At 37.0% G+C, this 25855-nt stretch overlaps 1 protein-coding gene and 1 non-coding gene across 4 annotated transcripts in view; both read left to right on the plus strand.

The window, feature by feature from the left end:
* HAUS6 (HAUS augmin like complex subunit 6) overlaps positions 1–23154 on the plus strand; it is a 37242-nt gene extending 14088 nt beyond the window's left edge. For 2 of the 3 annotated variants that reach the window (XM_029920266.1, XM_029920268.1), the window contains 10 exons: positions 1593–1763; positions 3834–4027; positions 4675–4801; positions 5280–5382; positions 11295–11376; positions 15964–16027; positions 16468–16653; positions 18196–18331; positions 19671–20705; positions 22277–23154. In XM_029920266.1, the coding sequence (XP_029776126.1) occupies positions 1593–1763; positions 3834–4027; positions 4675–4801; positions 5280–5382; positions 11295–11376; positions 15964–16027; positions 16468–16653; positions 18196–18331; positions 19671–20705; positions 22277–22338 (2160 nt within the window). In that variant the 3' untranslated portion in view covers positions 22339–23154. The remainder of the gene's footprint in view (positions 1–1592; positions 1764–3833; positions 4028–4674; positions 4802–5279; positions 5383–11294; positions 11377–15963; positions 16028–16467; positions 16654–18195; positions 18332–19670; positions 20706–22276) is intronic. The other variant, XM_029920267.1, reaches the window with a different exon arrangement.
* Positions 15753–15883, plus strand: LOC115277172. The gene has a single exon (XR_003902277.1).
* Positions 23155–25855: the final 2701 nt, after the last annotated feature.

Genomic DNA, 25855 nt, shown 5'->3' on the forward strand with positions numbered 1-25855 from the left:
TAAATACTTTCCACACTTCTCACATTAAAAATTAGTTTGTCTTTTCTTGAACTCTATAAAAGGTAGTATATAATATTCTTTTGTGTTTGTCTTCTATGACTCATGCTGTTTTTCCCTGCTGTTGTGTATATAGGTCATAGTATGTTCATTCCCAATCCTATGTGTATTTTATATTATGAATATAGCACAGTTTTTTAAATTCTATGTAGACCTTTGGGTTAATTGCAGGTTTTGATGTTTTACAAATAGAAATGCTATGGACATTGTTTAAAAATTTCTTTTTTGTCATTTCAGTTGAAGTATAGTTGACACATAATGTTAGATTAGTTTCAGATGCACAGCATAGTGATTGGACAGCTGTGTTATGCTGTGCCCACCATAAGTATAGCTACTGGGATGCCTGGGCAGTTGAGCATCTGACTTTTGATCTCAGCTCCGTTCATGATCCAGGGTTATGGGATTGAGCCCCTCGTCAGGCTCTGTGCTAAGTGTGCAACCTGCTCAAGATTTTCTTCTCCACTGCTCTCTCTGCCCCTCTCCTCCTCCTCTCCCTCTGTCCCCTGCTCAACTGTGTGTATGCTTGCTCTCTGTCTCTGAAATAAACAAGTGTAGCTATCATCTATCAACATTCTTATATGTGAATTTTAATGAACATAGACATGTTACTATATGCCTAAGATTCTTGGCTTTTTTTTTTTAAATGTTAAATTTTGAGAGTGTGCACAAGTGTACCCACACGCGAGCAGGGGAGGGACAGAGAGAAGGAGACAAAGAATCCCAAGCAGGCTCCATGCTGTCAGTGCATGGTTCATGAGCTCCATCCCATGAACCAAGACATCATGACCTGAGCTGAAATCAGGTGTTGGAGGCTCAACTGACTGAGCCACCTGGGCACTCCTAAGATTCTTTGCTTTTAATGAAGCATGATTTTCACATTCTTACCTTTTGAAACTTGAATAACTCTTAAAATTGATGTGTAGTGGTTCCCCCCCACGCTGAAAATCTTTTATTATTTCTCCCTGAAAAGTTTCTGTTAGATTGGTGGCATGTCAAAACACAGGAAATGCTAATTGCATCTTGGTACCATTGGTTTCTTAGATTTGTTTTGAAAATCATGGTGGTTAAATTCTCATGAGAAATTCTTTAGTTTTAGTTTAGTTTCCAAAGTCCCTTTGGAAGTAGTATCTGTGTTTTTAGACAGTTATTTATTTACTTAATTAAATTAATGAATTTATTTTTTTTAAAGAAATTTTCTTAAAAATTTTTTTTAATGTTTTATTTATTTTTGAGAGAGAGAGACAGGGGAGGGTCAGAGAGGGAGGGAGACACAGAATCTGAAGACAGGCTCCAGGCTCAGACGTGTCAGCACAGAGCCTGATGTGGGGCTCATGACCTGAGCCAAAGTCGGACACTTACCTGACTGAGCCTCCTAGGCATCCCAGTGAATTTTAGTGCTTTTAGATGGTTAATTTTCTCACCAGAAATCATTCCAGGAATACTTTATTTGTTCCTGAGAGTGAGTATATATTTTTGTTTTATATTTCTTTGATGTATGTACAGATTACGCATAGACTTTCTTTCTGTTTTCAAAGGTTCGGTCTTTGTGGGCTTCAGTGAATGAAACACTCACATTTTTGGAAAAAGAAAGAGAAGGTGTTGATGCAGTCCTTAGTCTTGTTAACCAATATACCTTAGATGGAACTAACGTTGCTATCAATATTCCAAGGCTCTTACTTGACAAAATTGAGAAACAGATGGGTCAGGTAAGCATCTGATATTAAGGAAGTTTTTGGAGAAACTATATATATACACACACACACACACCATACACACTAATTAAACAAGTATGTGTATTTAATATATATTATGTATAGCAAATATGTAATATTTTTATATTCTTCTTGCAATGTTTTTCTGTCTTCAGAATTTATTTTTGTGAATACATTTAGTAAAAATTTCATAAAGAGGGCTATTGTTAATGGTGTGTGTGTGTACACACACACACTAGCTTTTATTAATTTGTTCATTCCTTTTATGGTGTTACATCATTCCGTGTAGAGAGGAAAAGGAGGTTACTTAGGCAGATGATATGGCACTAGTTCTTTAAAGTTTATTTATTTTTGAGAGAGAAAGAGAGAGAGTGCGCGCGCAAGCACAAGCAGGGAAGGGACAGAGAGTGAGAGAGGGAGACACAGAATCTGGGCTGTCAGCCCAGAGCCTGACGAGGGGCTCGAATGCATGAACTGTGAGATCATGACCTGAGCCAAATTCAGGTGCTTACCTGACTGAGCCACCAGGTGCCCTGGGTCTGGTTCTTTATAAATTCTCAAGGAGAGCAGCAGTGATCTCCTAATTGCTGAATTTCTTTTTAAAATGTGTTTTGGGGCACCTGGCTGGTTCAGTCGGTAAAGCATGCAACTCTTGATCTCAGGGTTATAAGTTTGAGCCCTATGTAGGGTGTAGAGGTTACTTGAAAACAATAAAAACCTTAAAAAAAAAAGTCTCTATCCTCTGGTTTCTTTTTCATCTTGATGCTAAGTATTTTAAAATCTTTGCTTACATTAGGTTTTGTGACCTCAATGTCTTTGCTCTTGTGTTTTTTCAGACTGTTGTTCTTAGTTTTTTCTATTGATTCCTTTTTCTCTGACTTTCAAATGAAAGTGTTTTCCATGGTTCCAGTAATGCCTGCTCTTTTCCACATTATATTTATCTGTATTTTCTTACTCAATTCTATGTTTTCATCAGTATCCTATACAATAATATTCCCAAATTGGTGTTTCCAGTCTCTTGCCTTCAACCCAAACTCCATCAAATTATTTCTACTTGCTTATGGGACACTTCCGTCTGGCTAGACTGCATTTGTTTTCTTAGTACACTCACACTCTATTAAGTATCTAATATGTCAGGAATTAATGATAACATAGGGGGTACAAAGATAAAACATTGTTGTGATCCTGAAAAGCTTTCACCTTCATGTTTTCACAAACATGCCAGGCACTTTAAATTCAAAGTACATAAAAGTCTGCAAATGCAGATACCTGTATGTAGGGAGTAAGTAGGTAATATATGCTAAATTGTGTGTAACAATGGGGTCTTTGGAGAAATGGTAATATTTATGTGAAATCTTAAGATTTTTAGTTGATTGGCAACTAATTCAAATGACTTTAAAATACTGGAGTTGTGTAGGCCAATAAACATGTCTAAGTTTGGGTTCAGCCAGTAAGGGACGTAGTTTGTAACTTCTGTTAAACATGAATTTATGGGGGCGCCTGGGTGGCTCAGTTGCTTGAGGGTCCCACTTCAGCACAGGTCATGATCTCTTGGTTTCTGGGTTTGAGCCCTCTGCGGGTCTATGCTGACAGCTCAGAGGCTAGAGCCTGCTTTGGATTCTGTGTCTCCCTCTTTCTCTGCTTCTCCCCTGCTCACAGTCTGTCTCTTTCTCTCTCAAAAATAAATAAAACATTAGAAAAAGTTTTCAAGAAAGTTTGAAAAACAAAACCTGAATTTATGATCTTTCACCAAACCTGCTTTTTTTCTCAATCTTTATTTTGCTTGCCACTTATTTGCATTTATTTTATTCTAGTCTGCAACTTATTTTGCATAATATAACAATGTAGCACGGCATGTTAGTTCTTTCACAGTAGTTTGACATGTTAATTCTTTTACAGTAGTTTTCTTTGGACCAAAATTATTTACTCGGTTTCATTTTTGGGTAGACATTTGACTTTTCTCACTCTTAAGGTAAACTTTTTATATAACAGAAAACATAAATATATTTATGTAACTGTTCCTAATCTTAAGAACCACTTTTTTTCTCTCCTTTGAATCCTTAGTTGGACATCGGAAATGTTTATGAGGCCGGAAAATTGAACCTGTTAACAGTTATTCAGTTATTAAATGAAGTGTTGAAAGTAGTAAAACACGAACGTTATCAGGCTGACCCAGCAAGACTGACAGTAGACCTTCAGTTCCTTGAAAAAGAGACCAAACTGCAGAGAGAAAGATTATCAGATCTGAAGCGTATGAGGTACCCCAGAAAGATCTTTTGTTATATTCCTGGGGAGGAGTAGGGTGGTTTTGATAATTTCTCAGCACAACCTGTGTAGTTGACAACTCTTCAGCTTGGCAAACAAATGTGAACGTTTTATTAGAGCTCAAAAACCTTGTCATGACTACTGGAGAGACACATGAAGTGTGTTTTCTTTCTGTCTAGGGTAAATTATTTGCCCTAAGGGATTTTTCTTTATGAAATAATTTTAACTTTTCTCAAGCTTTTCTTTTGTGGGGTCTACTAATAAAACTAAGCCTCAGAAAAGTTTGTTATTTGAGTGGAGGAACTGGGAGGTTACTGCCTGTAGGAATGCACAAAGAGGAGTAGAGTTTGGACTTGAGTTTACAACTAGGAAAAAATAATATTTTAAAGGGATAAATGGAATAATTGATGTGTGACTGCTTGCTGGTCTTAAAAGAAAGAAAGGTATTTTAGGTTTTGAAAGTTCACTGTTAAGAGTCTATGCAGTTCATACTGCATACATATACAGTTCATGCTGTACTGGTTGAACTTTCAGTTATATTTTCTTCTCTTTCTCTGTAAACTGTTGTCTTAAATTTTACTCAATACTTATTTTATATATTCCTGTTTTGAATGAAGTTGTTTTTTTTATGCTATCATAGGTGTAAAATAAAAGAAGATCTCACAACTATCAGACATTTTGTTGCTGAAAAGCAAGGAGAGTGGCATAAAAAGTGGAAAGAATTTCTTGGTCAGTCTCCTTTCAGTCTAGTTAAAGGTTCGGCTCCAGTAAGTAATGTGGGCTTGCTTTTTGGAGAGTAGTTTAATATAAGGCAGTCTTTTGATTTATCATGTTACAAATGATCTAGGAATGCTTTACGTGTTAAGTTTGTCCTCTTTGCATTGGAGCCTAAAGTTTAAATGTTTTGGTTTCTCTAATTTTCTAAATACATATTCAAGTATTTGATTCAGGCTGATTTGAGATTTATAGTTAATACTTCTAGATTCAGAGGATTATATTAAAACGAAAATGAGACATTTCTTTTGCTGTTAGGTAGTATTAAATTTGAGACACAGTTGGAGGACAGAGTAGTCGCCTTGTAATATTGTACTCCTTTGTTTAAACATAGTTATGGAATAATTGCCATGCTTGGTAGTTCCATCTTTATTAGGGGGAAAAATCATCCATTCATAGATTAACTTAGCAGTGTTATTATGGTAATGAGTAAATGTGCGTATTTCAAAATGATGAATTCTGTGTTTTAAGGTTGTGGATCTTTTACCACCAATGCCTCCCCTTTCGTTTGATCCTGCCTCGGAAGAAGTGTATGCTAGGAGTATTCTTTTGCAGTATCCTGCTTCACTGCCAGGTTGGTTATTTGTTTTTCTCTTCTCTTCCTCTGATCAGTATTTTTCACTATGATAGTAGTTTCTTTACATTCTTGTCCCCCCCCCAGTTATTTTTTATTGTGGTGAAATGCACATCGTGTTTTAGTCATTGCAGTGTACCAAGTCAGTGGCATTTAGCAAATTCCCAAGTTGTGCAACAATCACCACTTTTTAGCTCCAAAATATTTTTATTATCTCAAAAGGAAATTCTGTACACATTAAGCACTGACTCCCCATTTTCCCCTTTCTTGGTCCCTGGCAACTGCTAATGTACTTCATATCACTGTGGATTTGCCTATACTGGATATTTCATATAAATGGAGTCATATAATATAAGTTTTTTTTCTTTTTAAATTTTTATTTAAATTTCGGTTAGTTAATATACAATGCAGGAGTATAGTTTCAGGAGTACAGTTCAGTGATTCATCACTTAAATACGACACCCAGTGCTTTTTGTGTCTGGCTTTTTTCTCTTGCAGAATTTTTCACTTTGCACAGTGCTTTCAAGGTTCATCCAAGATGTAGCATGTATCAGTACTTCATTACTTTTTATGAATACATTCTGTTGTATGACTAAACTGTATTTTGTTTATTCATTCATCCTTTGATGGACATTTGAGTTGTTTCCACTATTTCACTATTATGAATGATGCTGATATAAATATTTGTTTACAAGTTTTTGTATAGAAGCCCACAAGTGTTTAACATGAAAAATAGTACAATAATTATCTGAATACCACCTATTTTAATAATCAACATCTGCCATATTGCTTTATATGTGTATATTTGTATTTTTGCTAAACCAAGTAAGTTCTAGACATTGTAACACTTCTCTCCAAGTGTTTCAGCATGCATTCCCATAAATTATCCTATATTACTACCATAGTAATACTATATCTAAAAAGCTAATAATTCTGTTATATCTCATTCAGCTTCCTCAACTATTTATACCACTATTACACCTAAAAATTAATTTCTATACAATATCCTAATGTCCTTTGTATATTCAGTTTCTCTAGTTGCCCAGTACTTGTGTGCAAGAAATTGAGTTCAGTAAATATTAGAAAGATAAAAGGAGGAATAAATGCATAAAAATGTATGAATTATGTAGCCAGGCTGGAGTATGCATATATGTAGGCCATCCTTGAGTTCATGCAGGCCAAGGGTCATGGCAGTCGTTAGCACAGGACTTAGGAAGAAAGGAGTGAACACAGGTCGGATAGGGGATTGGTTTGGGAGTCAGATGTACATGAGAGGACACTGGCTAGGAAGGGTGACGGAACAGAGAGCAAGCCTCCGGATGAGCACTAGCTAAAGAGCACACACGGAAAAGACTGCATGGTTTGATGAATGAAAAAGTGCTTCAGATAGAGCATTGCTAAGGATACGAGAACTACTCTTTGAGCATGTATAACTGGTCTTGTATTTTCACTTCAACTTGGGAAGGGCCACTGCACTCTGGCAGGACTTAGTTTAGGCCCTGGGAAACTATGAACTTTTAGTCCTCATGTCCATCTGGAGATTTCTGTCTGTCTTGAAAGTGAGGCATATTTATGTCTGTTTAGGAAGTGCAGTTGGAAGTTCATATTTTAGAAGTGCTTGATAGGTGGTTTAAGGTAATGCTCTCCTCTAGACATAGAATTTGTACTCTTGGGATTCCTATCTTTTTTCTTAAATAGATAGAGTCTTGATCTGAGCTTGGGGACCTCAACCTTTTATGCTTTTTGTGATGAGACAACTTTTTTTCCTCCTATACTTTACATACTACATTTTACTTGAAGAAATCTTCTTTTAAATTGTTTTTTATTATTTATTATTATTATTTGTAATGCTTATTTACTTTGAGAGAGAGATTGCGAGATGGGGAGGGGCAGAGAGAGATGGGGGAGAGAGAGAATCCCCAGCAGACTTCACGCTGTCAGTGCAGAGCCCAGTGCAGGACTCTTGTTTCATGAAATATGAGATCATGACCTGAGCCAAAATGAAGAATTGGTCACTTACTCTACTGAGCTAAGGCACCTCTTAAATTGTTTTTAAAGCAATTATATTTTAGCATATTGAAAATTATGGAGAATAATATGAATACCTGTTTACCAAACACTTTTTGTCCAAGCTTTGCAATATTGGACTTAAACAAGTATATATGGGGGTCCCTGGGTGGATCAGTCGGTTAAGTGTCTGACTCTTGATTTCTGCTTAGGTCATCATCTCCGGGTTATGAGATTGAGCCCAACATAAGGCTCTGTGCTAGGCATGGGGCCTGCTCAAAATTTTCTCTCCCTCTCCTTCTGCCTCTCCCCCACTCACAGTTGCTGGCTCTCTCTCTTAAAAAAAAAAAAAAAAAAAAAAAAAAAAAGGTATGTATGTATTTAATCCTTGGAGACCCACCTTTCCTTGACCCTAATCTTCCTGCATTTGCAGATGTAACCACTATCCTGAATCTATATTTATTCTGATGTTTGTTTATAAAAATAATTTTATAACATGTGTATGGATCTAACTATATATAAGATTGTTCTGGCATAGGAATAAATTTCTCTTATTATTGTACCTGAAATGCCCTGTGCAAATGTTTATTTTTTGAACTAGAATCTAAGGAAGTTTCATTCATTGCATTGTTTTGTCTTCTTACTCTTATTCTAGAATAATGGCCCTGCCCCCATTTTTAAATGACATTGATAGAAATTGATTTTTAACAATTTTTGTGTGTTTAGACTTGGGGGGAGGGTCAAGAATACTTTTTTTATTCTACTCCTCAGAAGTACATCTCAAAGTATATCCTTTAATTCTTATTATGATGGACACGGGATAATAAAATCCTAGTTTTTCTGTGAAAATGTCTTTATTTTCACTAATTGCTGAATATAGTTTGGCTGATTTTAGGATTCTAGATTGATGTTTAATTTTCCTTATGACTTTGAGGATACGGTCTCATTGTTTTATGCCTTCTAATTGTTTCTCAGACATCTGTTCTCAGTCTAATGGCTGTTCATTTGTAGGTAATTTTTAGTCTCTGGTTGCTTTTAAGACTTGTACTTACTTAGTTTTGTATTATGCAGGTTCATTCAGATGTGTCTAAATGTGGATTTGTTTTTATTTATTAGCCTTTGGAGTTGTGTGTGCTTATTTAATGTGAAGGCTCACATCTTTCTTCTGTTTTGGAAACTTACTAATATCTCTTCTAACACTGTCTCTCTCTCCGTCATTCATTCCTTTGATGCTTTCCTTCTGGAGCTCCTGTAGTTGGGACTTTCTGTCCTCCTTATCTCTAAACTTCTCATCTGTGTTTATGTTTTTGTAGCTCTAGGCTTATGGTTCACTAATTGTCTCTTTAGTTGTGTTCAATCTCTTTTTTGACATGTCCATTTAGTATTTAGCATTAATGAATGTACTTTTTATTTCTTTCATTGGCTACTTTTTGAAAAATTGCCTTTTTTTTTCACGGCGTCATTTTCTTTCCTTATGGCTCCTATTGTTTCTTTGACAAATATTTTAAATGTATTCATTTGTTCTTATTGGATTTGTAAATGTCGCGGTGTTTCAGATACTTCTGCTTCTGTATGTTCTGCCTCCTCATTTTTATGGTTGTTTGTTTCCTGTTAAAATATTCGATTGTGGGAACGCTCGGCTGGCTCACTTGGAAGACCACGCGACTCTTGGTCTTGGGGTTGTGAGTTCAAACCTCATGTTGGCTGTAGAGATTACTTAAAAATAAAATCTTAAAAAAATTTTGATTGTGACCTCAACTTCAGGAGACGCACGCCTGAAAGAGTCACATGGGCCCTGGCTTGTAGAATGGTCTCTACATGATAGCCTGGGGTCGCTGGTATTTCCCTTGAACCAGGCAGTTAATAACTTTGGTTTGGGATTTCCACCAGTAGCTGATAAGATTTTGGATTTCATCCCTCCCTTTGAGTAGGCTGGGTAGGTTTAAAATGTCTTTTCTCCCCTCTTTTTTTTTTTTTTTTTTTTTAAAACCCAGGGCCCAGGGAGATAGTAGAGCTTCCCTGTTACTTTCCTAGTCCAGTTGGCAGAATTTGTATAATCTTTTGAGGGGCTGAGCAGACTTTGCGATGTTCTGGGTTTATGGCAGTTGCTCACATCCTAGGCTCAGTGGCCTGAGATGATGTTTCTTGTTATATAGGCATTAAATCTCCATTGTACAGCCCCTGGAGCCGGCCACTTAGCCCTTATGTCTCAGTTTGAGCTTATATGCTTTCAGTCTTTGCTCCTGGCACTTGAGGATTTTTATTTGTTCTTTTGGGCATTTCTTTTACATTTTATTTAGTGGTTCTAGTGTGTTTATGGTAGGAGTCATTGTCTGCTGCAGCTTGGTTTACTTTGTACTGGTGAGTTCAGTTGTGTTTTTACCTTTTTATTACCAACCTGTTACGTATGTGCCCTTTGTTCTCTTCACATCTGTAGGGCTGTAGTTTAGTTTTCTTTCTTGCCTTTAATTGTATTCCAGCTAGCTACTCTGCCTCCATATTCTCTGTATTCCGTGATGTAAATGGTTAACGGTGATCTTTCTGTAATATAAATATGATCCTTTTAATCTCCTGGTGTAATACACATCAATGACTTTCTATCACTTTTAGGGAAGAAGAGTTCTAAATGCTTTTCCACTTAGCAACTTTTACCTTACACACTTTGTTACATACCAGAACGAATGGGCATTGCCTCTGCCTACCACCACCAGCTAGTGTTTATGGTGGTGCCCAGTTATTTTTTACTTTATTGTCTATAGGTTTTGTGATACAGTTTTTGTGTTTGTGCTCCTTTTTAGACTGTCTTATGAATATCAGTAATTCCATCATCATTAGTAGGTCCAAAAGCAAAGGGCACTGAAAATGTTTATAAGATAGCATACTATTATGGTGGATTAAAAGGAAAAGTTACGTAGTATATACATTGGTTTCTTATACAGTAACACTTGGATCACAAGTATAAATAGGGAAGGTCTTTCAAAAGCTAACGCGTTGAAAGAAGAGGAGTTCCTAGAATATCAAACCATTTATAATGTAGCCATGGCTTTCTTTCCCCATCTCGTTTCCTACCATGCTTCCACTCCGTATACCCTGTGCTCTAGCATACCGAACTTGTACTCTGTTTTTTCAGTACCTTTATGCCCTCTTCACAACCCCCAGTCCTGGCCAGGTGCCCTTCTGCCTCCTTGCATTCTGTGCACATTTCTCCTAATACTATAGCAACATGCCATAATTCCCTCTTCACCCGTTGTCTTTTTCCTAGATTGACTCTTTGAAGGCAGGATCTGCACCTTTTTTTTTCTTCCTCTCATTGTTAGTATAGCAGTGGCATATGATTATTCAATGACACGTTGAAGAATAAATATGTAAATTGACTGATGTCATAGATGCTGGGCTGAAGTATGCTAAACAGTATAATTTTTTGGCCTTGCTGATTTTATGCAGTAATTGTATGATCCATCTACCAAAATAAGATGCACAGCTATATCATGCTGGAGAACTATGGACTGTCACTTTTTTGGAAACTTGGTTTAGTATAAACCTATCATTCTTTTTAAAGAGCTTATTACTAGGGGCTGTTGGGTGGCTTGGTCCAATTTTAGATTTTGGCTCAGGTTGTGATCTCACTGATTGTGAGATCAAACCCTGCATTGAGCTCACTCATGCATTTGCACTGCACTCTCTCTCAAAATTAATAAACATTCATAAAAAAGCTTATTACTGATAGTCTCTATCTGTCCTACCTGTACACTTAACAACTGAATGGTTATCTTTTCCTATTAGCATTCGTACTGTGATTTTTCCGTTTTCTTTTGTTTAGAAGCTTTTCTAGAATTTCAAGAGATCCCTGAATATTAAAATATACACAAATAATTAAAGAGTAATTAGTTTTTATGTTCCTTTAGATATACCTAAGCAACGTAACGAAGAAGATGATCGCAGGAAAGCCAGTGATATACCGGGAACTGTATGTGATATAACCAACAGGTAAAACAAATTTGATTTTCATGTTGATTTCCCCCCTTCATTAATTTAGTCTCACCTTCTTCTAATTTCCAAGCTTCAGTATTATGGGATCATCTACAATTTTCTTCTCCTAACCAGACAGTATTTTTTTATGTGGATCCATATTTTCAGGAAAGATTGAAACATTTCTGACACAGAGACATCTTTATTTTCCTTCTCTTTAAATGTTGGGATTCATAGGGGATTATCTAATTTTTGAAGAAAAACATATATGGAAATGATCTGGTACAAGTTTGGGAATTTTTGCCTTTTGTGTCTGTGAGCTTCTTTGAAACTACTTGTGGCCAATTGACTAAATCCAAATCTAGCAGTTTAAGGGCTTCTTAGATGATCTAGTTTCCTAGTTTCCAGACTGTGTTCTGCAGCGCCCTCTGGTGATGTGGATGAATCTAATTTAACCTGTCACTGGTCTAACCCTTTTCCACGTCAACCTGAGCAAATAGTTCTTTTGTCTGTGTTATATGTTGGGGGTTTTATATGCCATTTGATAAAAAGAGTTTTATGCTTTAAAAAAAAAAAGGAAGGGGCACCTGGTTGGCTCAATTGGTTGAGCATTCTACTCTTGATTTCAGCTCATGTCTTGATCCTTAGGGTGGTGTGATTGAGCCTTGCATTGGGCTCCCTGCTGAGCATGGAACCTGCGTAAGATTCTCTCCTGGGACACTTGGGTGGCTCAGTCGGTTGAGTGTCCAATTTGGCTCTAGTCATGATCTCAAGGTTTGTGAATCAAGCCCTGCGTCAGGCTCTGTGCTGACAGCTCTGTGCTGACAGCTCAGAGCCTGGAGCCGGCTTTGGATGCTGTGTCTCCCTCTCTCTCTCTGCCCTTCCTTGCTTGTGCTCTGTCTCTCTCTCAAAAATAAACAAACAAACAAACAAACAAACAAAAGATTCTCTCTCTCCCTTTGCCCCCTCCCTTGTTTTCTCTCTCTCAAAACAAAACGAAAAGGGAAGACTTCTGATTCAATCTAATCCCCAAATTAGCATATGAAGAAAACTAAACCTTCATTTATTAGAATATCCTTCAGGAGTAGTCTTAATTTTTTTTATTACCTGTTTTCTTTATTATCCCATTTTGGCTCTTAAAAACAGATGCCAGATTATGCAAGCAAACATTTCTAAATGTATGTAGTCTACCTGGGGAATATATTTAATTTTTGTTGAAGCCAAGAATTATTAGGTAGCAATCAAACACCGACATACTGAACAAGTTTGTTATATTAAAGTTTTTTGTTTTCTGATTACTCTTTGATCTAAATAGGGTTCTTTCAGTCCAGTTTTCCCATGTAATTGAGGTACAGTTATGGAAACAAATTACTTAGGATAATTTTAAAAGAAAATTCTAAATTGTAAATGAATTGAAGCTCTCTTCATTCTGTATACTCTGAGTTAATAGTTGAAACACCATAATAAGAGTCAAAACATATATATTAATTTATTTTTGAGAGATAGAGAGACACAGTGTGAGCAGGGGAGGGTCAGAGAGAGAGGGAGACACAGAATCCAAAGCAGGCTCCAGGCCCTGACCTAGCTATCAGCACAGAGCCCGATGTGGGGCTTGAACCCAGGAACGGTGAGATCATGACTTGAGCTGAAGTTGGACAGTTAACTGACTGAGCCACCCAGGCGCCTCATCATATATGTTAATTGAAGTCTTCTTCATTCTGTATACTCCTAATAAGTTATTAAACTGAAACACCGTAACAGGAGTCAGAACTTATATGTGAAATTGAGCTATTGGCAGTTTCTTCTGCAGTAGTTGCCTGATTCACAGGAGGTCAGGATTTCTTGTGGAAGATTTAGATTTTTATTCTTAGATCTGGATATGATGTTGATTCATGGAGTACCTTAAGAAAAATAGTGCAATCTATTCTTTTTTTTTATAGTTTATCAAGTATTTATTCAGAAAAAAATACAGTGTTTTAAGAACTTAATTCCAAAAACTGGCAGAAAATAGCTTTTTGTGAGCAGTACCAGATCAGGGCTGAGAACTGCCAGCAGGGTCCACCAGTCAAACAGGAGAGGGCTGCAGCCATAAAGCCCCTTATGAATTGATGGTGGTGCCTCCCACCCCCTTTCTAGGCTGCCCATTTGCCCCACTGTGGGGTCCTGATTGCAGCCAGGGTAGCTGCTCACTCATGAACCCACAACTGTCAACTAAACACTGTGTTTCTGCATCCCAAAGCAAATCCACAGATAGTGAAGTTACTGGGCTTCTCTCTTTTACTCCTTATCACTGTTCTTAAAGCATGCTAGAAGGGGAATAGTTGACGCTTCTCATCTCAATTATGTTTTGGTTTCTCTTTCCTTGAGAGAGTAAATGAATTTGATTAAGGTCAGTTGCTGAGACCTTAATGGGCTAAAGATTGGTCGAGTTAGTAGATTGATTCATGGATACGATTTTCTTTATGAACTTCAGGGTTCTTTCTTTTTTTTTCCCCCCTCCTTTTTTTGCTGACAGTGGCAAGCCCAATGCTGGGTTCTAACTCAAGAACTGCACGATCATGACCTGAGCTAAAGTTGGATGCTTAACCAACTGTGTCACCTAAGCGCTCTAGTTAGCTAAAATTTCTAACAAATTAACTTGTCAAATTTTCTTCCCAAGTTATTTTTTGGGCTTTATTTACAAACATACATAAATTTAATTCTAATCAAATATTTCTAAACACTAATGTAATGTAAGTACAGTTTTTTTAGTGTATGTATATGTTTTCTTTACATTACCATTTTTCACTTATAAAGGCTTTGTAACATTTCATTTATTAAAAAAATTTTTTTAATGTTTATTTTTGAGAGAGAGAGAGTGCGAGCAAGGGAGGGGCAGAGAGAGGGGGACAGAAAATCTGAAGCAGGCTCCAAGCTCTGAGCTGTCAGCCCAGAGCCCGATGCGGGGCTCAAATTCATGGACTGTGAGATCATGACCTCATACAAAGTTGGACGCTTAACCAGCTGAGTCACCCAGGTGCCCCTCATTTATTTTTAGACTTTTAGATTTTCCTTAAATTTTTTTACTGTAAAAAAAGCATGTTGTTTCTTACCTTATTTTGGAGGTACTCTTTCCTTAGGATAGAATCCTGCAGTGGGATCAATACCATCTCTCTTTATCTGTTACAGTCCTAGGATTTTATGGCCCTCGGTTTGGGCATGGCAGGGGAATAAACAGTAAGGACCGAGCCAGGGCTGCTTCAGGTTGGCTTGGACTGAGATGTTAGCAGGACTGATAGCATATTGCCAGTTCAGAAATGAGAGAGAGGAAGCTGGAATAGGTGTTCATTTTGTTTTTAAATGAGGCTTAAATGGAATGATCCTAGTGAAAAAGTTTGATGGCATGTATCTGTAGAGCCTCTTGCTCAGGTGACATTTACTCACTGATTCAGTCATCCCATCAGTTAGTTACAAACTTGTATTGTACTGCCAAGTACCAGGCGCTGTGTTAGTTTGTGGGACTAGCCTTCGGAAGGACAGTCTTTGTCCTTCAGGAGCTCACAGTCTCGTGGTGGCATCTTAGTGAGGGCTTAGAGTGCCGGCCCTGCCTCAGAGGGCTTTTTAATCATTTTAAAGTTAAGGTTTTAGAAAAATCAAGATTAAAATCCTCGTAGATGATTAATTTTTTCCTTTGACATCTCGATTATATCCTGTTGAGGCAAAATTGAGCTTTGAACAGTTTTAGTGATTTGAATTATGTTTGGAAGGAAGATAATAATTCTAAGAAGCACATATTTGAAAAAGTTTGAAAAAATGTATTTGCTATTCCATAAAATGTTTTAAGGCTCTTCATTTCGTACATCTAGCTATGAACAGAAAGCAAAGCACCGATATGCTTAGTGTTGAAAGTGGTCTCTCAGGTCATCTTGCCTTTTTGTATTATTTAGAGTAGAAAAGCTTTGACCAGTGAGCATACCCATGATTGAATTTCAGAGTTCTTGCAGATCGAGTTATTATTGCTTTGAAGGCTTTAAAAATTGAATAACTTATTTTGTAATTGATGTGTAAGGTTTTATGTTTATCCAAAGGGGCAAGATAATCTAAGATAGTAAGGAATACTATCTGTAGGATCCAGCAAACAAACTGATTAACCTTATGGTTTTAACTAACATATGTATCATAGAGCAAGAGTCAGCAGAAGAGAAATTGATTTTGGACATGAAGTCTCAAAATCATTAAGTCTCTGTTACAATGAAATTCTTTGTTCTGAAGCCTAAAGGTAATGTAATATTGCAGTTCTAATTAATTGAATTTGTTTTTACTGTGTACTCAAGTTTTTCAACCTAGTTTATCAAGTCATTCAACCTTGTAAAAAATGTTAAAATACGTAGAGGTTAAGGAAAATGTTCACCATTTGGGAGGCTGATACACAAATGGAGCTGAAGTACTGCTCTGATTGTCACCATACCTCCCTAAAAAAAAGTGCCTTTTGATGACCGGGACGAATTGAGGGAAATCGTAACGGACAGATACGGGGCAGACAATTTCTGTAGATTATTCAGATATAGTAAGTGAATGGAATTCTTTCCTGTGTATAACTTTACTTTGTTATTTTTTTTCTTTTAGACCTGCTTCTTTCTTGTTGCAGCCAGTTTCATCGGGAAGAAACAGTGTTAGATTGCTTGAAGAGGTATATTTTAAAACCATTTTTAAGTAATTTTCTCTACACCAACTTATGATAAAATATTATTTTTGTTGATATCCCAATTTGTATTTACATATTTCCTGTTCCTTCTAAATGGGAATATTGAAATCTTTTAATTTTTTTGTATGTTTTTATTTATTATTGAGACAGAGCGTGAGTGGGGGAGGGCCAGAGAGAGGGAGACACAGAATCTGAGGCAGACTCCAGGCTTTGAGCTGTCAGCACAGAGCCCGACGCGAGGCTCAAACCCACGAACCATCAGATCATAACCTGAGCCAAAGTCAGACGCTTAACTGAATGAGCCACCCAGGCGCTCTTATTGAAATCTTTTAATTGTGCCACTGAACATGATAACTCAAGAACCTCTAATGAAGTTCAGCTACAGTTATTAAGGTTTTAACAAATTCCATGTCTGTTTTCTTCAGGACATGAAGATAAGAACTCCTAGAGAAGGAAATGAAACACCTTCTAAGGAAACACCAAAATTTGAAATGGAAGACTCTTCTTCATCAAATACTGCAAGAAATACAGAGAATACTGCATTTGCAGGGTCTCTGCCAGCTAAAAACAGTGATCCATTCCAAAAAGAGCAGGATCATTTGGTAGAAGAGGTTAGAAAGAGATTATAATAAGTGTACTGAAATATCTATTACTTTCTCATTAGCATTGAGATTATTAAAAAGGTTATAATTAATTATTGATTAACTGTGATTAATTTGGGAAAGGAGGGCACAAATAAAGTCATGGTTAAAGCAACTTGGTCCTCTCTCAGAGTAGAAGTAGATACAATATAAACTTAGCTAAGATTACATCCATGGTTTAGAACCCATGTCCCGGGCTATAAATATCTCTAAAGGTATAAAAATAATCCATGTGTGATATCTTTGGAATTAATCATTATGTAAATTATTAGATAATTACACCCAATGGTTATATTCTATTAAAATAATCTAATCTGTTGCTTAGCCAAGCTTCCTCTTTTGTTGAATGTTAAACAAAGACTATGCAGTATCATATTATCACTAAGCATAGTTTTCGTCCTTCTGCTTTCTAGATATTTAAGAAGTAGTTAAATGTATCAATATTGAGATGAAGGATGGAACTCTAACACTTGAATCAATATACACTAAACCAAATTTTTCTTTCAGTCTCTCAGGAATATAAAGTAGCTGATTATTTTCTGGCTGCTTCATCAAATTCAAACAGTGCTAAGGGATGTTGTGGAAAATGTAATAAAAATAACATTAGAGAATGGCTTAAGCATTTGCGTAAACTTTCTGCAGTAAATAGTACAGTATTACTATTGAGCAATAGTAGCATTATGTAGTCACGTGCCAGTGAAAAGTCTGTTAAGAGTCAGGAAAAAACCAACATCATGAACACTTTTGAAATATCTAGAAAGTAGAAGGACAACAACTATGCTTAGTAGTAAATCTCCTAGAGTTCTGTTTTCATATTGTATGGTTTCTTTTCTCTATTTCAGAATGTATTCCTCTGCTGTGTTTACTAGTTTATATCTGGTAATGAGGTTTCTGGCAAAGAAGTATGTTGTCTGGGAGTATTTTATTTGTTAGTGGAAGTGTTATTGTAATGGATAATTAAGAAAAATCTGCTTGCTTTAAAACTAGTCATTTTAGCTAATACGAATTGCCAAGCTCAAAGATGTGGCAGATAGTAGCTTAGTTATAATGGGATATCCAGTTAAGGGAGGAAACAGTTTTGTACTTGATTTCCCCTTATAGGGTCATGCCTAGACAGACTATATGGAGTAGCTGGGAGCTACTTTTTTTTTTAAATTTAATGTTTTTAAATTTATTTTTGAGAGACAGAGAGACTGCAAGCAGGGGAGAGTCAGAGAGAGAGGGAGACACAGACTCTGAAGCAGGCTCCAGGCTCTGAGCTAGCTGTCAGCACAGTGCCTGATGCGGGGCTTGAACCCACAAACCGTGAGATCATGACCTGAGCCGAAGTCAGATGTTCAACTGACTGAGTCACCCAGGCACCCCTGGGAGCTATATGTTTTTGAGCAGCTTTTTGTGCCAACTGCTCTTGTAGGTGTTGCTGACCATCAGGTGCTGATTTGTTCTTATCAGGGCTTTTGCTGCATTCTACCAGTGAGTGTGGTAATTTTTGCTTTACCTCTTCTGTTTTAGGTTGCAAGGGCAGTTTTATCTGATTCACCAGAGCCCTCTAAAGGAAAAGAACTAAAATTAGAGGAACTAATTGATACTCTCGTTGCTAATCCATTCTTAACAAGGAACCAAATTCCCCGAACGCCAGAAAACTTGAGTAAGTCAATAATGATTTCTATCACTTATTTTCTTTCTCAGGCATTACTGTTAGAACCATGGTCTAACATCGTCTGGAAACTCACTTTAAATTTCTTTTCTAGGGGGTAGGGAGAAACAGAAACAAAATGCTTTTCTGTATCTTTCAGTTTAGTGGCAGCGGCTCTTAATTTGTTTTGATGCAAACAGTATTATGCCCTGATACTCTAGTTTTGCTTTTGTTGTTTTGCTTGGCTCTTTCCTAGAAAACATTTCATTTGAGCATTTTTAAAACACCCTCTGCCTCCACATCTGACCTGCAAATCAATATTTATAGAGTATATAGGCGAAATCCTTCCAGTCAGTAGCCAGCAGCATCAGCCAAAACTTGTGTGTATAGAAATCTTTCCTACCCCCTCCAAGCTAGCTAGACTGCCCAAATACTTTTTTCTTATAACCTGTAATCTGTGTTGACAAAATTCTGATACTGTTGTCCATATGAAGGCACATCATCCTAGTCGAATTAAATAAAATTTCCATTTTGCTGCTAGAAACTACATATTCACAGTTAACTTGATTCAGTTCAGGTGGAACCCAGCCACATCCTAGATCAGTGAGTGGTCCACAGCCTACAGCCTACAGATATGAACCAAATCTAGCTTGCCCTGTGTGTTTTTGTAAATAAAGTTATATTGAACACAGCCTTGCAGATTTATCACCATATTTATGGTTGCTTTCATGTTGTAGTGGCAGAGTTGAGTCGTTGTCACTGGCTGGTGGCCTGCAAAGGCTAAAATATTACGATCTGCCCTTTTCGTAAAACGTTTGCTGAACCCTGGCTTAGATGGACAAGAAAATGTCTTTTTATTTTTATTTATTTATTTTTATTTATTTATTTATTTTGAGAGACAGAGGGTGCACATTCATGATAGGGAGAGGGGCAGAGAGAAAAAGGGAGAGAGAGAATCCCAAGGAGGCTCCACTCTGTCAGTGCAGAGCCCAACTTTGTGAGCTATGAGTTTGTGACCTGAGTGGAAATCAAGAATCAGACACTTAACCACCTGAGCCACCCAGGTGTCCCAGAAAATACCTTTTTAATACATGTAATTTCTGTGTGCTGTGTGCAAGTATATGCACATTTCAGAGACAGCCTTTGTTATTTATGTGTGACCAGTTGGAAAAGGAGTTCTTTGATGTGGTTGGTCTTTGGTTTGTTGTGGAGTCTTGTCATCCAGTGGGCATCTCTATGGAACATATAGTGAGTCAGTAGCTTTATGTTGAGCACTAGAAATGAAATTTTTAATTGCATGTTCTGTTTGGAAATATTAGTAAATTGTGTTTTCCCCCCTTCATTTAATTAGTAAGTGAAATTAGGAGCTCATGGAGGAAAGCTGTTGAAATGGAAGGTAACGGAAGTACAGAACTGATTCAGATGGATACCGAAGATAGAGAAGTATTGCCAGAATCCGTATCCGTGTTGCATAACCAAAGAGAATTTACCAGGACCAGTTTTCTCTCAGCAACCACTGTATCCGATTCTAGCCATTGCCATTCACCCGAAGAGAAAGTTGTTTCCGATCGCCTCAAGTGTCTGCCTCAGCAACATGCAGGGACCAGTCACACTGATGGACTGTCAACACTGCCTCAATCAGATTTGTTAAACAAGAAAGGTTTGGAGTGTACAGTGTTACAGGACAGGCGTTTAGACATTAGCCAAACAGAGGCATTCTCCCCTGCTCTAGGTAATAGGAGAGTTGTGATGGGTAGCAGTGAGGAGGAGTATGTTAAAATAGCAGACCACTCCAAAGCTTCTTACAAAGAACCTTCCATGCATAAGAGTATGTTATGGGACTCTTTTCAAGTATCAAGTGGAATTAGTTCCAGGAGTTTAAAGGATATTGATTTTGGCATATTACATGAAACACTTCCAGAAGAAGTTGGTCACTTAAGTCTTAATAGCTCCAGTAGTACAGAGGCCAATTTTAAACTGGAACCAGATAGTCCTATGCACAGTGGCATTTTTCCCGAAGATGCTGTGGGAGAAAGACCGACTACTCCAGACTCAGACTTTAATTTACAGGCTATTTGCCGTCAATACGAAGCTCTGAAAAAATCTCTGTCCAAGAAAAGAGAAGAAACTGACTTTTCTAATCCTCAGACACTTGAAAGACACACACCAGAATTGAGCCCTACTCCCACAAACATGCAGACAGATGATATGCTTGACTTTTTGGGCAGTCGTGATTTGCACACTGACTATCCAAAACGGTCTTTACGCATGTCCCTTGGTGAAAGAAAACGGTCTCTTTCACCATTAATTAAGTTTTCTCCAGTGGAACAAAGATTGAGAACCACAGTACCATGCAGTTTTGGAGAACTTCTACCTAATTTAAAAGGTAAGATTTAACTAGACCTGTGCATATTGACCTATTGAAGTTTTTTCTCAACTTCTAACAGTATGCAGTGAATGCTATGTGACCTTTATTGTGAATGTGACAAAATACACTCTCTGTTCCTTCAACTTGGATGAGAAGAGGGAACGTATCACTGTGTGAGCTCTTTCTGAATCTCAAGTGATGTGTATATAGTTTACAGTTAGTGTGGGACAGGGGTGGAAAATGAAATCAAAATTTGAAAACCACTTGCTTTTATAATATGAATAAATCACATCAGAATCTTGGCTGGTGGAAGATGGTTCTAAAGATGTTGTGTAATGGGGGCACCTGGCTGGCTCAGCTGGAAGAGCATGGGACGCTTGATCTTGGGGTCATTAGTTCAAGCCCTTTGTTGGGTGTAGAGATCACTTAAATTAAAAAAAAATTAAAAATTTTGAGTAACACTATGTTAAATATAGTAATATGATATCTGTGATTGCTTTGAAATGAATTTGAGGGGATGGGTGACAAAATAGGATAGGTTAGTGTATTAATTTCCTGGGGCTGCCATATAAAGTACCACAAACTAGGTAGCTTCAAACAACAGAAATTTGTTGTCTCTGGAGACAATAACTTCTGGAGGCTAGAATCCAGAATCAAGGTGTGGGCACGGCCACGGTCCCTCTGCAGCCACTAGAGGAGGATCCTTCCTGCCTCTCCCAGTTTCAGGTAGCCCCAAGGGTACCTTGGCTTGTGGTAGCATAGCCCTCTTCCCTGTCTCCATCTTTCCATGGCTTTCTCCTCTTGTGTGCCTCTTTGCCTCCTTTATAAGGACACTAGTCCTATAGATTATGGGCCCACCCTACTCCAGAATGACCTCGTCCTGATTATATTTTTAATGGCCCTCTTTCCAAATTAGGCCATGTTCTGAGGTGCTGGGGTTAGAACTTCATATTTTGGGGGGACACAGTTCAACCCATAACAGTATTAATAATTATTGAAGCTGGATAATGGATATACTGGGCAGTCAAATTTCTTTACTTTTGTATATTTCAAAATTGCCATCATTGGGGCACCTGGGTGGCTCAGTCGGTTGAATGTCTGACTCTTAATCTTGGCTCAGGTCATGATTTCATCATTTTTTGTTTGAACCTTGCATCAGGCTCTGCGCTGACAGTGCAGAACCTACTTGTGATATTGTCTCCCCCTCTCTCTGCCCCTTCCTGCGTGCTCTCTTGCTCTTTCTCAAAATAAATAAACTTAAAAAAAATTGTCATCATAAAAAAAAAACCCCTGCTCTTAAAGTATATTAGAGCAAATGCAGATCTGGTGATACAGATTCATTATGTATCAGTGTGTTTGCCAGTGGTAATTAAACACTCGTGTATTGAAAAGTATTCTAAGAGGGATGTATTGATACTCTGTGAAGAAAGATATCGCAGTGAGAACACTGTTAATTTTTATCATAGGTAAGTATTGCATGTGAACTTTTTCACTTAAGACTGAAATTGCCATTACTTAGAATCTGTCCTATTTTTTCTTTGTAATGAATGTTTGCTTATCCTTTTCTCTTTTTAAAATCAATTTTGCAGAAGAAGAAATCTTGAATAAGGGCCTTGATGCAAACAAATCTCCATCAGACTTGAAAAGATGAAGCAGAATTTCCAGTTAATTTAACTATGATGTACTTAACATTTCAAGCAGTCACAGGATAAAAACTGATTTATAATTTAAATACACGTTGGAAGTGTAACTCTTTTTTCAAAGCCTAAAAAAATCCTAAATAATGCCGTTTAGCAAACATTAGTTTTTAGGTGAAGTGAGTATGTTTGGATTCCTCTTTGTATGGATATGGGGTTTAAATGTGAAGTATTTGGGAAGCTGATCTCATGTTGTGTGAAGCCATTTTGATTCCTTGAATAATTTGTAAGCGTTAAGTAAATAGCAAAGCAGTAGTTTAATTTATTTTGTTATAATTTCAGTTGATTAACATAAACATGAGTGGTTTTTGATATACTTTAATTAAGTGGTTAACATAATAGCCATTGAATATACTGACCTTTCATTTTAGGGAAATACAGAACTTGTATTGTTTCTTTATGGAACATTATAGTACTAACCAAAAAAAGTGAGAAAAGTAGTGCCTTGGGATGTGTAGTCAAGATGAGGAAAATTTAAGGTTTGGAAAGCTCTAACCAGGCTTAGTGATTATTTAAGTAGGTTGGTTCTGGAAAATGTTTGATGGAATAAAATGTATGTGATGATAAGTGAAGACTGGGGTGGTATGAAGTTCGATAAAAGGAGAAAGATGGAAGATGACTAGACACTTTTAAGGAACACTGTCAAATTATAAATCCATTCAATGGGTTGTGCAGCAGATTTACATTTAGTCTAATTTAGACTTTGAGAATTTAACCCTAGTTTTATATTTTAACAGAAGATGTAAATTAAAAAAATTTATTAGCCTGTGTTTATTGTTGGTTTATTTGGGGGGGGTGGTTTTTAGGGAAAGGAGCTGGTTTTGATTGTGTTACTTTTCTTCTAAAAAAACCATCAGTTCCCCACTGCCTATGAATAGCCTCAAAATAACTTGAGAAAACTGAATTGGGGTACTTGCTTAGTCACAAAATTAAATCAGTGGTGAAGCTAGGATTTGACCCTATTTTCTTCCTTAATATACTACAAGACCTAGAAGTAACTAAAAGGCCAGGATAAACAATATTGCCACAGGGGTTGGCCTGTTGATCTTCTGGACTGAGTGGGGAGTCAGGTGAGGCCTCCAGTTCAGTAACCTGCCTCACTCTGTCATGCTCCCCGGCTGGGAAAGTGGCTTGTCTCTACCATCCAAGTGTATGTGTCCATGCCCCTGTGTGAACCAGGTAGAATGAGCATCACTGGAAAGGTCATAGCACTTACAGTACCCTGTCTAGCCCCAACTCTTAAGCATTAAAACCATGTTCATTTGTCAAGAAACTGTAAAGGAGAGGAGATTAAGTTGAAGGGGGTAGTCCTGGAAGTGCATGGGCTAAATTGTTCATCTTTCTTCACTCACTTTGGGTTTTCTCTGAGTTGTTTGATCTCAGTTTGAAGGCCAGTCTTTTCGTAAGAAAAGACAGAGGAAAAGTATATATAACTACCTTATTTGCTGTGGAAAAGAAAGAGGAAGAACAGCCTCAAAGGTGCTATAGTATTTGTTAATAAAACAATCAGTGACTGTAGGCCTCCTGGGAAACTATTCTCTATAGTGTGCCCTAAGAAAACACACTAACCTGTAAATCCAAAATTAACATGGTAGGGAGGAGGTAGGGCTATCATATTAGCATCTACAAGGTGTCAGGGCCATTCCTAGACATTAATACATATTGTTCCATTTAATTGTCATAACTGTTTTATGGACACTGAAGGTAGGGAGCTTAAATGACTTGTCTCAGATGGACTTAAGGAATCATCTGAGAACCTAAAAACTGGAGATTCTGTAGGTCTTAAATGGGACTTAAGAATCTACATTTTGAGGGGTTAAGCTCTGACTTGACTCAGGTCGTGATCTCAGAGCTTGTGAGTTCAAGCCCCACATTGGGCTCTGTGCTGACATCTCAGAGCCTGGAGCCTGCTTCAGATTCTGTCTCCATCTCTCTGCCCCTCCCCTGCTCACAGTTTCTCTCTCTCTCTCTCTCAAATATAAATAAACATTTTAAAAAAGGGTCTTTATTTTGAATATGCTTCCCTGGTAATTCTTAGGCTCAATTAAAAGATTGAGAACCACTGCTAGAGGATAGAGTCACATTTAGCCTTGAGGTACTTTAAAAAAGCAGGTATGTTATTACATATATACTGCTTTAGAGGTTAACAGATAAGGAAGCTCAGGTTCACCATTAATAGTCAGAGGCCCTTAATTACTGAAAATCAAAAGAACAAAATGTCTCTGGACAGTATGGGTTTACAACCACCACATTATTAAGTCAGATCTGTGATAGGTTGGGAGTTTTGGCATTCTTTCCTGTCCTTTATATGCCAGTAGTATAAACAAAAATCTCTCAGCTCTATCATTTTCTCCTAAATCATTGTAGTTATAACTTACTGCCTTCAGCTTCTTCCTTATCCAGTATTGCCTGCATAGCTACCTTTTGGCCTTAAGGGACTGTCTTGGTCATTTAGCTTAAAATTCCATTCATGGTTTATTGCCAGTTCCAGGATAGAGTTCAATTTTGAAGGCATATGAGGTTCCCTCTGTAGATTCCTCTATTCCCCCTTCCACTGTGGTTTCCTATTTACTTACTTTTGAAATGAGTTGGTGAGCATGGGCCTTTAGAAATCTTAATTCACAATTACAGCTATCTTTTAGGGCTCAGAACAAATCTCACTTCCACCTTGAAGTCTTAATCTATCCCTTCCGTATTTATGGGCCTACCGCTTCTCTGAAATCTATGGTTTATCTTTTATTCATTTAGTATTTTTCAGTTAATGCTTTTACAGTATTTTATGGTTGTTGTGATCTTCCCAGTCATAACAGATTATTTACATACAGACATATACATTTGTATATGTATGAGTTGTGTGTCCACATGTACATATCCTCAAGGGCCATCGATCATCTTTAGCAAATACTGAAGTATTGGAATTGTTTTCTTTGCCTCCTATGTATGTTAAATTAAAATAAAATAATGGTAAAGACTTTATTGGTGTAAATGTACTTCTTTTCTCATTACATTCATAGCAGGTTATACAGAATATATCTTGTTTTATTCACTATTCTAAGATAAAGGTGTATAAATTCACTTCTGTGTCAACTTGAAACTTTAGTAATGAATGACAGAATGTCTTAATATTTTGTCCTAGTTGTTTTAAATGTTTAAAGAGAACAAGCATATAATATTTAACATGAAAAATGTTACCAAATGGAATAAGGAGTTTTGAGACTAAAAAAGACATTTTGGGGGAATTTAATGAAAAAAGCAAGTATTTTGAAATCATATCATCTATGAAGTCAGTTTTATCTAAAGGAAAAAAAAACAGGAATTCTTGAGACTTATAAAGGAAACCTTATTTTTTTCCTACTCTTAGTATACTAAATTAAACTAAATAAATATTTAAGGACATTTTCCTTAATGTGAAAGTACTTGCAAAAGTAAAATTCTTTTTCACCTTGTGTTGCAGATAAATAGTTGCGCTTT

This window comes from Suricata suricatta, chromosome 13 (assembly GCF_006229205.1).
Source record: "Suricata suricatta isolate VVHF042 chromosome 13, meerkat_22Aug2017_6uvM2_HiC, whole genome shotgun sequence".
NCBI lineage: Eukaryota > Metazoa > Chordata > Mammalia > Carnivora > Herpestidae > Suricata > Suricata suricatta.